The sequence below is a fragment of the Micropterus dolomieu genome, linkage group LG18 (assembly GCF_021292245.1).
Source record: "Micropterus dolomieu isolate WLL.071019.BEF.003 ecotype Adirondacks linkage group LG18, ASM2129224v1, whole genome shotgun sequence".
Lineage (NCBI taxonomy): Eukaryota > Metazoa > Chordata > Actinopteri > Centrarchiformes > Centrarchidae > Micropterus > Micropterus dolomieu.
This window is the reverse complement of record NC_060167.1, coordinates 27007260-27022843: the sequence shown is the minus strand read 5'-3', so window position 1 is coordinate 27022843 and position 15584 is coordinate 27007260. Positions and strand designations below refer to the sequence as shown.

At 41.7% G+C, this 15584-nt stretch overlaps 2 protein-coding genes and 1 long non-coding RNA gene across 7 annotated transcripts in view; all 3 read right to left on the bottom strand.

The window, feature by feature from the left end:
- Positions 1-4292, bottom strand: part of plxna1b (plexin A1b) — a 200039-nt gene extending 195747 nt beyond the window's left edge. For 4 of the 5 annotated variants that reach the window (XM_046029350.1, XM_046029354.1, XM_046029353.1 and 1 more), the window contains exon 1: positions 4147-4292. The gene's annotated coding sequence lies outside the window, so the exon portion shown is untranslated. Of the gene's footprint in view, positions 1-3800; positions 3947-4146 lie in introns of those variants that run through there. The other variant, XM_046029351.1, reaches the window with a different exon arrangement.
- Positions 4293-9668: 5376 nt separating this feature from the next.
- The window catches only part of chchd6b (coiled-coil-helix-coiled-coil-helix domain containing 6b), a 187751-nt gene continuing 181835 nt past the window's right edge, over positions 9669-15584 (bottom strand). Inside the window, exon 8 of the mRNA XM_046029092.1 lies at positions 9669-10516. Within this exon, the coding sequence (XP_045885048.1) occupies positions 10484-10516 (33 nt within the window). The 3' untranslated portion in view covers positions 9669-10483. The remainder of the gene's footprint in view (positions 10517-15584) is intronic.
- Positions 12205-15584, bottom strand: part of LOC123956716 — an 8318-nt gene continuing 4938 nt past the window's right edge. The window contains exons 2-4 of the long non-coding RNA XR_006821605.1: positions 15052-15139; positions 14673-14963; positions 12205-13148 (exon numbers count right to left, since the gene is read on the bottom strand). This is a non-coding gene — a long non-coding RNA (uncharacterized LOC123956716). The remainder of the gene's footprint in view (positions 13149-14672; positions 14964-15051; positions 15140-15584) is intronic.

Below are 15584 nucleotides of genomic sequence, written 5' to 3'. Positions count from 1 at the left end.
TATTAAGGCTTGTCGGCTGGAGAGGTGTTAGCACCAAGAGAGCTGTATGTGTGTGTGCGTGTGTGTGTGTGTGTGTGTGTGTGTGTGTGTGTGTGTGTGTGGATGCGCGTATACGACAGGGCCTTCGGGTAGAGCCCTGCTGCTGGTCCCTCTTTAGTGCGTTTTAATATTGCTGCTGCAGTGTGGCTCTTCGCCTCGGGGCGCCACACAAACCCCAGAGAGACCAAGTAAAACACTCAAATAGAGACAGAGAGGGGATGGGATAAGACTCAGAAAGAGATGACTGACAACATGGAGAAACAGGAGAGGATGTGACAGAAGCAAGGAAGGAAAGAATAAACTGAGGAAACATGAAGCGGGGGGGTTCAAAAAAAGAGCAAAAGACAAAACGAGCACAGATTGAATGAAAAGCACTCAGAGCAGCGCAGCAGCAACACGGCTAACCTCTTTAGCAAGACTGACACAAATGAAAACTTATGTAATAAAAACATGCCATCTCCACCGGCTATGATATGAAAGCAGATATTGCATTACAGAGCAGCTGTGCCAAGAAAGCCCTCGATCACACGTGGTGTGGAAAAGAGTTTCCACCATGGCGTGCGTGCCCAACATACATACATGACATAACCCCTGTATCAGTTAGAGATGGGATCCTCCATCACTAGTAGTAAATGCTTCTTCATGCACTGAGCCGAGGAGCAGAAATGGACAGGCACAGGCTATGAAGACTATTCATCACCACCAGAAATATAAAACAGAGTCTGACAGAGAGAGAGAGAGAGAGTGTGAGGATGACGTTGGGAAAGTGAGGTAGGCCTAACATGTGCATGAGCGTGGCCTACCTCTCTAGAAAGAGGTAGAGGAAGATGCAAGAGATGACCAACATACAACCAGACAAAGAGTAAGCACGTAGGAGAGAGGAGGGGAGAATGGTGAGACGGATGAGAAAAATGAAAGTAAGAAAAAGGCGGAGAGAGTGGTGGTGTGAAAGGATGGAGGCAGGCACAGACAACGAGGGGCTCCTGACAGGAAGACAGGGAGAGGCCAGGGGAGAGTGAGGGAGGAAAACTGGGAAAGAAAGCCTGAGTGGCAGCATAAGTCTGGAGGCAAGAAGAACGGCAGAGGGAGAAGGCAAGAAGAGGAAATGCCTAAAGATGAGGTTGTCACACTGGTTTAAAATGTCGAACAGTGGGGGGGGGACTGGGAAAGGAGCTGGATTTTGCAGTCTAGCAACATGCACTGCATACTGTGAGCGAGAACACAGTCCATATATCGGCTTGCCGCATGAAAGCAATGAATCACAGTACAGTATACCCTGAAGAATACAGTTATGCACTGAAAATCCTTTCACATATATAAACAGTCTCACTGACCCAGTGAAGTAGTTTTTCACTCCAACCGAGAAAGTCCCATGTGAGCGTGATGGAATTTAATTCGAATCCTCTCTTTTAATTCCCTTTTTCTAAAACCCTTCATCAATATGTGCAGCAACAACCAAATATTTAGGGCCGGCCTTACAGTGCCAAGTCGCAATTCAGTTCTCACTTGAGCCCAAGCTCTTCTGCTTTGTCATCCATCTACAATCTCATTAGACCTTAAATATGCGGCTCACTCAAAAGTCCAGAGGAATGCGACAGGAGGGGGGAGAGCCACACAAAGGCAGGACCAGAGGGGTGCAAAGTGCACATGTCAGCTCGAATTCCAAAGTTTGGACATCACAGATTTACCCTTCACGGCAGCAGCAGCCAGACCAGACTTTCAAAATTCATGACACTGCTGGTCTATTGTGGGGCAGATCTGTATCATAATTAGTGAAGATTGAGGCAAATTGCTTGTAATTTTCTGGCTTGGTTGCCAGCTTTCATGTAAAATGCCATGCAAGGTCACAGATGTGCAAAAGAAATGGCAAAAGATTACATGGTGAACTTTTTTTAAACCATGAACAGGGATAATGGTGTAGGTGAGCACTGTTACAGAGTGTCCCTGATTCTATTGTGATTTAAGTCAGTAAGCTGAATCTGTGGCGATTCAGAAATGTACAAACACCATTATGATACACAGTGCAGCTCTCCTCTGCACCATCAGTTGAAGTAAGCAACCTACAACATTTTGTCATTTAAAGACCTGCGTACGCAAAATAAATTAAAAAGTAATATATATATTTGCTCAAAAAGAGACGTCGTCACTGTGTTTGGTTACATCACTGCCACTCCTTGCTGTCAGTCAAACACACACATGCACGCACACATAAATGAATGCTCATTTTTGATTGAACAAGATATGCAGACTTGTTGTGTGGTTGGAGAGATGTCAGCATGTCTGTGGTTGGATGATTTAATGCTTTGACTGGGCACCACCTCTTAAACAAACACTCATGTCATGGTTCAAGCCCCACATCATTTACATGTGAATGCTGGCCACTGCATTGAACTGTCAATAAGAAGCTGCTGCTGCCTGACTGAACTGAGGCAAACATCATGTCACTTATCATAAAGAGCTATTTATCACCGAGTGTGTGTCTTATAGTGGCCTTCAAGTGGTGCCACAGAAAATAAAACACACCAATCAATACCCCTAGGTTTACATTAAGTGTCTCAAATGCACAGTAGATAATCTACATCCAGGGATTCTTACTTAAATATTAAATGAACAGTGCAGTGATTCTTTTTTTGGGGGGGGGGGGTGATAGGCTTTAGTCTGGCCCCACTCCCCCCTCCCTTTCCCTCCAAAAAAAAGGTTAAAATTATGTCTAAGCCCTTGCTCATCTAATATGATTCATGAATACATATTTAAATTGGGCTCCAAAATGATTTCGCGTAGCGTGCGGGGGTCGGGGTGGGTAGTCTAATTTGGTTAACCGGGATTTGATTAAAAAATAGAACTGAGGAGAATCCGATAGAGCAATGAGAGCATTTTCAATAGCTGACAACCAATGCGCACTCTACACACCCACAGACAGCCCTCGCCACTCCATCCCTGCTCAAAAGGGGAATTCAATTGCTGTCGAATAACAAAGCTTACAAATTGCCTCTCATTCGTTAGCAGATTAACGCTCTTTTCACACCACACCAACACAATTTCTAATTATTTCAAAGCTAATAGAAGGATCGATTTTTTTCTCTCTTGTTGTTAAAGCAGCCCCCCACACACACACACAACCCTCCAGAGAAACACAACTCCTCCCGTAGGTCCATTTAAGAAAGCCTAGGAGGATGGATACATTCAAATATGAAAAAATAAACAAGGAGCAAACAAGCGTAAAAAGCACATTTTTTAACCTGAAGCCACGCGGCCCCCTCCTCCAGGCTCCCCGGACTGTTTACCCAGGCGACACTGACTGTCAGCTCCGTGAATACCTGTAATTACGTGGCGGCGGTGACATTCCTCCTCCGAGGCAATGCAACAGCCATCCTCAGCACGGACACCCCTGCTGGCGTGTCCGCGACATCCAACACTTTTGTTATTTTATTTTAGCACAACACTCCAGATATCACTGCAAGACGAAGCTTTTCCCACATCAGAAAAGTCTGCTTTCACTGCAGCCGACGACCAGCCAGAAACTCACCTCACACTGCACCAAATCTGAGGTTACTTGCAACCACCTTCTTTTTGTTTCAAGCGCCACATGCTTAGCGCAAAAATATTAAAAACAACAAGAATTGTCCGAATTAATTAGGCTAAGTTAGCTAGTTGAAGCCCGGTTCGCCGCCTAAAATATGCGCAGTTCGGTGTGGATCAATCCGACTGGTGGTCACACCGGGTCGCACATTCAACAACACGCCGCTAACAGAAACACACACCTTACATAGCGGGATCTTAGCGCTACTCTTGCGTGTCCTCTCCGTGCCTTTGTTTTTTAATTCACGGCGGGGTTTGGTTGGAGCCTCCAGCTCTTCAAACTCGTGGAGAAACCAGACGCCGACAGCGGAGGAGGGGGGGAAAGACACAGCGACTAACCGTTCAACTCGGCACACGGAGCAATGGAGAGAGAGAGAGAGAGAGAGAGAGAGAGAGAGAGAGAGAGAGAGAGAGAGAGAGAGAGGGAGAAAAATGTAACCTAAATGTTTGAGCCGGCTCCCCCAAAAGCACGCTCAGTCCACACGGGAGGAAAAAAGGGCCCTGCTCCGGAGTTTTCACGGTACTTACAGATTCAGGTGGTCCTGAGGCTCGATATCCTCGCCATGGTTTTAAATTCCAAAACTTGGGGACATTCCTCTCTGGTCACGGAGCGGCGGTGCTCTCTCTCCGGCGACTCCCTGCGTGTGAATGGAGAGGAGAGGAATGCAACTCCGGCTCCAGGAGGAGGAGGAGGGGGGAGGGAGAGAGAGAGGAGGCGCTGTCGGGCTGCAGTACCTCACCGAGCTTATAGAGGGCGCGCCTGGGCCGACTGCTGGTATGAAATGTGTGGGAGCCTTGCGTTACATTAATATTTTAAGTCGCTTTTCCCACACTTTTACATAAGCATGTGTTTTATGTGGAACCCATTTTTTTACTGTATTTTACTTATTTATTAATATATTCTTGTGTGATATATTTAATTTACTTTATTATTTGACTTTATAAATCTGGCAGTCATGTTCTCAGTTGTATTTGTAGCCTGATGAATTAATGTCTTGTTCTGAAGTGCCTTTTGACTTTTGTATACAGTAAATAAAGTTTATAAAAATAAAATAAAAATTACATGAAGCAGTTTTTGGACATGAAGCAAAACCCAGCACCTTGGTCAAATGCAAGGAAAGAAGGTGCATATTGTACTGATTACTGTCATGATCTTTGTCATATTTTAGGTATAATAGTCTTAGCAGGCAAGTAATATAACGACAGGAAATAGATTTGTTTAATGCATGAATTTCTCTGTGCCACATTTTGGCACAGAACATCTGACACTATTTAAAACACATGTGGGAGCCTCAAATTAACTGTAAAAAAAAAAAAAAGAAAGAACGAAAGAAAGATAAAAAAGAAATTATCTTTTGATTTTAAAGTAAACTAAACACTAGTATTCACTTGTCATGTCTGTTAAGACTCTAACAACAACAACCAATCATAAAAATATTAAAATTATAATTTTCGCAAGTATCATTATCATCAAAATTCATTTTAAAGCACCTTTTTGACTCGAAGGTTACGTAAGAAAGGTGCTGCGTAGGGTTTACAGGATGGTGGTGGTGGGAGGGGGCAGGGTGTGACAAGATGATTTGCAGCACAACTGCAACAGTGTGACTGATAGCGAGTAAAACCCTGACACACACTTTAGCCTCGATGTGGTGCAGAACATTGGATTCCTACAGGTTGTGTCTATAGCAAAAAACATCTAAGCTAAATTTACAGTGAATGATGTAATATATAATAGAAAATAGAAAATGCCCTGGGAGACGATGGGGGACAGGTTTGGTTGTGAGTTCGAAAAAACAAGGCAGGCTCCTAATTAAATGAGGAGGCCCTGGGCCTGCCTGTCGCGTCCCATCAGCTGACACATTCACACTGACTAACGTTACACTGAGTGACACTCTGATGACAGATTTTGGATACAAGTTGCGCCCTTAAGGCTATCCAGCCAACTTTTTGTTTTTACTCTTTTTTTATGATATGCAACCTCAAGACAGTGAAAGTGACTTTGAACGCTGAATTTCAATATTTATCACGCAGTCAGTGAATATCAGGGGCTCAGACAAAGTGTATTTTGGGCACTGTTCCACGATGCCTCTGCAGTGAGGTAGCTTTCGGGATAACCAAGTTATTCAAACAGGCAGCTCAGGTTACCAATTGCACTCAGGAGAGCAGAGAGCAAGATCTGGCACTAACCACACCACCTGGCCCCGTGCGCTGAGTGTATGGGTTTCAGAGAGGTAGGGGGAATGTGTATTTTTGATTGAGAAAGATAAAGACATTTTTGTGCGTGTGTGTGTTTTGTCCAGCTGAATTTCAGCACTTGCCGGGACATTTCCCCCTGAGTCTATCACACCACCCAGCTTTTAATGGTTTTCAAAAGCCCACTGTCTGCCATTAGAAATGGTTGGTTTGGCCATAGTAATACCAAGAGATTACCCTCACTTACCATGTGAAAGGCCTCTGGACAAAGCCATTCCCTATCTCACACTTAAACACTAACACACTGATTTGCTCTGAGTTAGTGCGGTTCACGTCCGTCCAGTTCCACTTCGGGCCTACTGTAAATTCTCATGGGAATAGTTTTCATGGAGTATGAAACACATCAGACACAAAGAGTACAAAGTTATCCTTGTGCAAACCAGGATCAAAAGGCGATGTGTAAAAATTGACGGTTGCTTCCTGTCTGTTAAACACAGCTGAATGGTCTCTCGTATTATAATACAGTCAAAATAAACACCACAGCACCTTAAAGATGCTTAAAGAAGATGCATCTCTCTTTCTATATACATATCTACAGTGCACAACCAAAGGTTGTTTTACATATAGAGCTCAATGATGTTTTTCTTAAAGTGCCAGATTAATCTCGGCTGTTGTGATTTGACTAGACAGTGCACAGGCCGAGTAGCTTGGGTTGAAAGCACAGAGAATATTAAATAAATTTAAGCATTTCTGTTCGGTGGTTTGCTGCTGTTTTGCTCTCTATTTGCTTGCATTTTTTTTTATTCATGCACTATTAATGGGCCCGTGTTTGGCAAGAAGAACAAACATTTTAAGTGAGCAGAGAGACACGAGAACTGACTGATCAGAGAGAAAAGAGTCCCAGTTGTCCTTGAAAACACACACACACACACACACACACACACACACACACACACACACAGGATACACCAACCTGTGTTTGTGCAGACACACATACATATAATTCTGCGTAAACATACTCAATACAACTAAGCAAGGGTCATTAATACTTCGCACCCACATCCACAAAATGACGAAACACAGAACCTTCCACAGATTCTGCAGCTTTTCTATCTACGCTATCTGAATAGTAAAAATACACAACACAATATACTGCATTTATGTAGAGACCGCATTAAAATGATCACAGTCTCTTGCACAGACACTAACTTGTGTTTCCAGGCATGAAAGATATCATATCAATGGATAATAATGAGCCCTAAAATAAAAAAAAATGGAGGAATGCTACCACCACCATACAATGTTTTAATTCTCAGAACCTGAAAGATGATCAGTGTTCTTCACCAGTAGTCAATCTCTTTCGCTGCCCATGAAACCTGATCCTTCGTACTCTGATCTGTGCCAATTAGGTGAAACTAATCAGATTTGAGCCAGCGGGTGAAGTGCAGGTTTGGTGGCCTTGTAACTTGAGGTGGCACAGCTCTGGCTAAACCGGTAATGAGCCATTAATTGGCTAACAACAAGATGGCTGACTGTTTGGTAGCACGGTTACAAGATATCATCTGGCTAAGCCTGTCTGATCTGTTTGTACAGTCCCTCCAATCCCATTTCAGTTCTCAGTATCCTCTGCCATTATGGAACCACGCCATCTGTACACGTCGCCGCCTGATCAGGACAGACAGAAACTTCCTGAAATACCTGTTTGAAGCTAAAGCATACTGTCAGCCAAAAGACCAAAATATGTCTGTCTGTGTGGTGATTTAAGGCGTGCTAAGATGTTTGAACTGTTTGGGTAAATACCTGCAAAAAAACCTTTGAGATTCTTGTTTTTCTTGATTTCTGTGACAAGATGATTCCCAGCATTTGTTTGGTGTTTTATTTCATTGTACAGGTACTGACTTAACATACTGATTTACTAAGGAAACAATGTCCTCCAGGATGACAGACCAGTCATTTGATGGGTCTGTTGTTTATAGTACCAAATTGTCACTTTGTGCAATGTTTGTATTTTAAAGGTATGAACATGTCTCCAACAAAGACAAACATTTGTAAGTATGGAAGTAAGTATGGAGCTCAAGGTTCCACAATTCCTTGTTTTGTTGTTCTAATAGTGGCAAGCTGGTCATGGGATATTCTCCAAACAATATAATATAAATATAAAGTCAAAAAAGCTGCATGTGTAGCAGCCTTTGCTGGTAAATCTAAACTAAGATGTATTCCCAATATAACAACCAGATGTTTTTGACATTGGAGTTCTTCTTCCTGTGTCTCACTAAACCTTAGATGTATAGTCCAGTCATAATGTATATGTCATACAAAATCCTTGAAAAAGCAGTTTTCTCTCAAGTTATCTCCTCCTTGGACCACACCACAGCACCACTTAGGGTGACAAATGATCTGTTCTTGTCTTTAGATTCAGGAAATTAGACTGGCAATGGCATTTTAATATACACATTATGATATATATATTTTCAATCTCTCAGCTGCCTTCGACACAGGCAGTCACTCCATGCTCTTGGACCGCATTAAGCATGTTGTTAGCATTCAGGTACAGGCCCTTTAGTGATTTGCCTCATACCTCCAGGACCCCTCCAGGCTCCTCCAGCCTCTGTCAGAATTGATAATGTGTCCTCTTCCTCTGCACCCATCTCCTGTGGAGTACCACAAGGCTCCAAATCAGGCCTAATTTTATTTTCCACATATACGCTTCCTTTGGGATCTATTTTCAGAAAATATAATATCTTCACATAATTGTTATGCCGACAACACACAGCTGTGCCTTAAATTGCGTTTTGAATTGGATGGCAGGTCCTAATCTTGGGCCCATCAGATTCCGCAGCCACAATCAATCCCCTTGGGCCTCTGTCTTCAAAATGTAAATACCCTCTCAAAGAATGTTGGTGTTTTCTATGATTATAGTTTCAAATTTGATAAATCAATTTAGTTGTCAGCACTTGCTTCTACCATGTTAGATCACCTGCAAAATTAAAAGATTTAGAGACTTTTTCATCCTCTCTTGTCGACTACTGTAATTCTCTGTATGCAGGATAGTCAGCCCTATCTCGCCTGCAGCTGGTTCAAAATTCAGCAGCAGGACTCCTCGCCAGTACCAGAAAGAGAGATGTTATCTCCCCACACTGGCCTCACTTGTTACCAGAGAAGTACAGAATTGATTTTAGGATTATTTTATTTAGTTATAGAGCACTGCATGGACTGGCACCAGGTTACATCTCAGAACTACTTACCCCCTGATCCACCCCACAACCCTCAGATCTGTTGAACAACAACTGCTGTCCATTTCACACACCCAGTTAAAAACCAGAGGTGAATGAACATTTTCAGTTATTGGCTCTAAATTGTAGAATAGATTCACTAACAATTAGATCGCCCCCCTCCATTGATACTTTTAAAGCCTGTCTAAAGACCCATATCTTTTCTTTAGCCTCTTAATTGTTATGATGAAGACATGCTTGACTGCTCTGGTTTTTATTTGTTTATATTCTATTTTGTTGATGTACACTGCTGTTTTTGTTGTGATTTTATCAAGCTATCCAATCCTTTATTAATTTACTTACATCCTTTTTTTTATGTTGGTGTTTGATTTAATCTCTCTGTAAAGCACCCTTTTGTTATTTTTAAATGTGCTCTATAAATAGACGTGACCTCGAAATATAATATGTAGGTATTACTCAGAATCATCATTTATCAACCTTCAGTACAATCATGATGATCATATTGTATAGCATAACATATTTTATACATTTATTTTGTTAAAATGAACAATTCCAAGCTTAATGTGTTTGCTTTGAACATGTACATGAAAGTTTTGTCTTATGAAATGAAAGAGTGGAACACAGTTCATGTGAACATCAGTTTATTTTATTTGTGATTTGTCATACATTTGCATTATGATAATTTTGAAGAAATAGCCATATCAATATAATGATCTCAACTATTGTGCCCCGGCCAACTGATAGCTAAAAAAAAGCATTATACATGATGATAGCACTGTAGTAGTCAGGGCATGTTTTAAACATGCTGGCCAATATAAACAAACATCATTTGTACCTATAAACATGGAATGCATGTGGAAAATTCTAAATCCTTCATGAACTGCACTTACTGTAGGATAAATGTTTCTAGTATAGTATCAGTTAGTAGCAAAGGGCAGCAAAATACGTTGCAGATTATTAATGTTAAATGTGGCAAAACATTAAATTCAAGCCAATCAGAGTCACATCTCAACACATGGGCTCATTAGGAAAGGTACTGATCAAACAGCAACATAAAGAGACATCAAGAAAGTCATTACAGGACTGAGCAACCTGGAGTTGGCGGAGGTGAAAGTGTTTATGCAAAATAACATTATGCATATGCTACATGTTTGAAATAGCAATGTCTTACGTAAGGTAATACAAGTTAACAATATTTGGGCCTCAATTATTCATTCAGAGTGCATTTCAGTTGTGGGAAACCTTAAGAGACTCTGGAGACTTGTTCTTTAAATTGCTGCAACCTTATAGGCAGGCTCGTTTGCCATGATTTAATGTGCATCTTTTCATAGACCTCAATTATCAATTAACTGTAAGTGTATACCACTGGGAATATCCTCAGTTGTGTCCACCACATTAACATCCATTAGAAGCGAATCACCTGTCTGCGCTGGAGCTCCTCAGCTGCTGAATGTTTTCCTCTGGGCTGCAATCTGTCATAGAGGGGCAAAAAAGGACTGGTAAGATAATCATTTGCAATTGCTTGTGAATCATTTTAAGGTGCTCACAAATCTCAAAATCAACGGTTTGGATCACTCTGAATAAGCGGTAAGCCTGAAGACTGATTCCTCTAATTATGAACATGGCAGGAGAGTGGGACCACCATAAAAAAAGCAAATGTGTGACTTCATTAAGTGTTGAAACATTTGCTGGAGGTCTCGTGTAAATTTAAGAACTAAGATCTTTATAATCAAAAGCTAGGTTGTGTAACTGCAGTGGAAAACTGAAGTTTGCCATATCATGAAGCTTTCCTGAGTCAATTAGCGGCAGAAGTTTTATGATTATATAATTGCTATCAAAAGCAATTATGACTTTGATAATACATGAATGGAGCAACATGATTATAAACAGAAAGCGCACCTCATAAGGCAGCGCATTTCAAACATAACACTATTAATTTTCTGCGTGCTGAGTCAGGCATGCTGACAGTTGACTACTTTATGCTAAGCGGCTCTGCTTTCCCCGCCCTCTGCCCACTTATTTTAGGGAACTTGAAAGAAGGTACCTGGATATTTGGTACGGACATTTTTGTAGAGCACAATCATGATTAACATCTAGGTGAAGCGAGGGAAAACCTAATTAGCAACAAACAGCCTCTTTGTGTCGTCTCTGCTGCCGTCAAACACTTGATGTAGCCTTTATTTGCCGGCCTGTGATGTGTGTTCCTTGGGGTGTGCATGGTAGGTACACCGGCAAACACCAGGCAGACTTTTGAGTTGGAAGACAATAAGGAGGGAAGGAGAAAGAGAAGTGAAGGCAGTGGAGCTTTGATGTTTCTAGATGTACAACTTACAGCTGCTTTTGTAGATGTCCTTTAAGAATTTAGCTAACTTTAAACCGCAATCCTGCTCAGTGTGTGGGCTTGAAAGAATATTATAGCATATGGTTTAAAAAATATTCATATTGCTATCCTCCCACACCATATCAGAAAATACTCATCACATGCAGCAGTGTTGTTTGATATTTGCTGAGTTCCTATTGAGTTCCAAAATAGTGATACTGTTAAAAGTGCAAGATGTCAGCAGGATAAAGGAAGCTGTATGACCACAGATATTGACTTCTGGATGGATTGTCATGGATTTTTGTACGTTCATGGTCCCCAGACCCTTGCCGGGCCAGGTCTTATCAGAATGTTCCTCTTGCGCCACCAGCATGTAGACAGACACAAATTTTGGATGGGTTGCCATTAAATTTAGCACATTTCCATGGTGCCCATAGGACAAACCCTAATGGCTTTGATGGTCCCCTGACTTTACCTCTACTGCCATCCGCTAGCCAAAATTTCAACACTTTATTACCAAATATATGGAAAACAAATGGCATTCTCATTTGCCTCAGCTACTCTGTATACAGTGGTAATTAGCAAATGATAGCATGCTAACACACTAAACTAAAATGACGAACAAGGTAAACAACATACCTGCTAAACATCAGCATGTTGATGTTAGCAACTAGCTCAAAGCACCACTGTGTCTAAATACAGCCTCACAGAAGACGCTAGCATGGCTGTAGACTCAGACTTAGTCTTGTTTCATTAATGATATTTCTTTTTCATTTATTTATAATGAATTTTAAAAGGCAGAGGCTGAAAAGCAATAAAATATTTCTTTAATATTTTGATGGGATTATAACGAAATCCCTGATTTGCCTGGGATTCTTAGACCATTTTGTGTGGTTTCAGACACATAAGAAGAGTTTCATCATCAGTGGCGATCTTGGATTAGCTCAGCCTTTTGCATCAGCATGAATGAGACACTCCTGCACTGGGAGACTTGATGCATTTTGGTCCAGACCCTTTCCTGGGTACCCGTGGGAGACAGCGTGTCAAAACATCTACTTCTAATGACTGCCTACTTTGTCTAGCTCATTTTAACTGGGGGCTCTGTGCCAAGCCTTTACCCATGCCAGGATTTAGGCCGCGGTGACAGTAACAGTTTTAGTCATATCTTGGCAGGTATGCTTATGCCGAGGCTTTCTGCAAGCAGGAAGTTTGGGGTTTGGCTGGTGTTATATTAACAGGATCTGTCACCTCAGCTAGGCCCAGAGCTGAAATCAGATCTCACACACCTCTCTGCCTAACAGTGATGGATCGTGTTGCTGCTTGACCACTGAGAACTTGCAGAACAAGAGACATGTTACAGCTTAAATGTTGCACCTGTGTCTAATGACTGTCCTTTTTTCAGGTTTGCAATGCTTAGGCACTGAGTTGAGTTCTAACAAAAACACAAAAACAGCTAATGTTGTCACAATTTTTTCCCCCCAAATTACCTGCAGTTTCATCATCTCCCTGTAGCTGAAGCTTTTGTCATCGACAGTGTCACGGTATAGAACACTGCTGTTGTGTCTTTTAGCTCTCTCCAGTACTGTAAAGCTTGGTCCCATCTTGCCCTTGACAGAGGAGCTTGTCACCCTCACACCGTAATTATACCAGAGCTGACGTCTCCTCTTTCCATTGAATTATTGAGAAGGTGAAGAGGACACAAGATCCCATGTAGTGAGAGGCAGCATGGTTGGCCTCGGGGTAAGAAGATCCAAAATGGACGCTGCTGCGTGGAAACAGGCAACCTACAGATGAAACTGTTTTTATTATTTTCAGTTTTCTACTGTATCAGACACATTTTGAATTACTACTTGTCTGAGAAGCCAAAAAAATAAAAAGGAACACAGAGAAATGTGGAATTATGCACACAAGCGTCTTTGTATGTACACAAGACTTCTAGGATAGAGTGCCAGCTTATGCAGGATGTGTTTCACACCCCATTGGCAACTTTAAACTACAGAAGCACAAGTGATTTCTAATCTGTGGTGCCAGTAGAAATACTGGGCCCCTTGATAACAGCGAAACAACAGCTGTAACAATAAATATGAGCCATGGTCAAATAAGATGGGCATCCCTGTCCTTTTAGGATTGAGAATACAAATGTCAGGACAGCAGACTTCAGCAGTCAGACTCCCCGTAGACAAGTGTTTTTATTACACAGGAAATCCTGCCACTCTTCTCTCGCAAACCAGCCTGTGCTTGTGCAGTCTGCCGCTCACGGTATCTACGGTAGATATATATTTCATAAAATGCACAGAAACCAACCTCAGACTCCCTGTATGTCTGCACACCCTGTTTCACTCGTCAGAGGAGGTTTGTTTCACAATCTAAATGAGACTTATTTTATTGCATGAAAAAGTCCACGTGCCTCTTTGCAAAGCTGATGTCCAATTCACTGTCAGCATGTCACTGTGACACCAGAATTTGGCTCCTAAATGAATAAATGTTTGTTATTTCTAGGTCTACATTAAACAGACCAAAGTCAAAGAAATACTGCAGAACGTGCTCTCTTCTTAGGAGTGGATTCCCGCCTCTGTTAACATTAAGTGGCTTCAATTTCAAACCAGGGGAAAGAAATAATAAGAAGGAAAATAATCATGGTGTGAATGAACAACCCTGCCAAGAAAATGGTTTTATAAGTGAATGTGCTCTGAGAAACGTCTTACAATAGCAGCTGCAGAAGGGGAAAAAAAAACAAAAAAAACAACAACCTTTCACCATGTTCCTGTTCACAACTCACCTCTTCACTTCTTAGTTACCATGGCACCATGGGGGTTGTAGATCATACATGATATCCTTTCATTCTGCCTACTCTCATACTCTACTCACATTTTAAGTGAACGTTATGCTTATAAAGATGCAGTGTGGACAAATCAACAAGTGGTGACACATTTCCCAGTGAGAGACTCATGAGATGTTTGACAAGATCGTCACCGTGGCTCAAGAGAAGTGACATTTGAACGAATGAATATTAAACACAATAAGGGCTTTGTGCTGCATTCCAAGCAAAAGCATATCAATTGAAATGTCTGAAGCACGCAATCATTTCTGATCAATTCAGCATTTGTCACACCCAGCTACTACTCGAGCTTTAAAGGACACATTTTATGGTTCAGAGAATCTTGTTTTCCTTCTTCTGGGGGGGGGGGGGGGGGGCACATGATGTCACAATCAGTGTTTCTTATGTAATCCACACAAGGGAGTTTACATAATCTACTCTATGGTAAGACCTTGAGCTTTCTGTAATATAATAGGGGACTTTTATTTACCTGAGAATTTGTCAGTATTTCTAAACACACGGGGGGGAAATAACATATTTCTCCTTTTCACTCCAAGCTGTCTTCCACACAGGAACCCATTACACAGAGAAAAGGTGACATGTAGGAGTAGCACAGGATGGCTGGCCTCAGTTCAGTGCCTCCATCTCCACCCCTGACAGAGCAGTGAATGGCCCTCACTCACAGCTGTCCTGGACTCAGTCAGCCAAGCACAGCTCAAACCTGGAAAACAACACGGTATGCTAGGATGCTAAGATGCGCCTGGCAGTGCAAAATTTCCTCCTGGAGGAGAAAGAGGGACAGGGAGTTATTTAAATGCTAAACAATGCGACCTGTTGCTGTTAGTCCAGACAGCTTCCTGATGACTTACTGCTTGAATCGGTCATATGGTATGCGATGCGTGAGGCCATGTGAGGAAAGTGGGGAAATCCTCAAAGGTTACAGAGCCAATGTATTGACTTGGTGCATGTAACCAAACATTGGGATAAACAAAAAAAAACAAAAAACAACTGTTAATGCAATCAGATCAATTACAAATGAATGTAAGTGGTTCACATATTGAACATTAGTTGCTTTGTACACAAAGCTAATCTGATATTGTTCAGATATGCCCCTACATCACCACATGGAAAGCTATAGACCAATACCACTAAATCACTTACCAAGTAATGTTTTTATTGCCCATTTGTGAATGGGTTTTAACCTTACATAAAAATGCAAAACACTATATTTGTAAGGTTATTGCTTAGCACATTACTTCACCAGCTAATGCAACCCATATTACTACCCTGTGTACCAACAGTATTATGTCAAAGTGTTGATTTTAGCCTCCAAGAAAGGATGTGACCGCACAAAGCAAATGTGTACGATTTGTTTACAAAAGCCTATAATGATGCAAGGCAG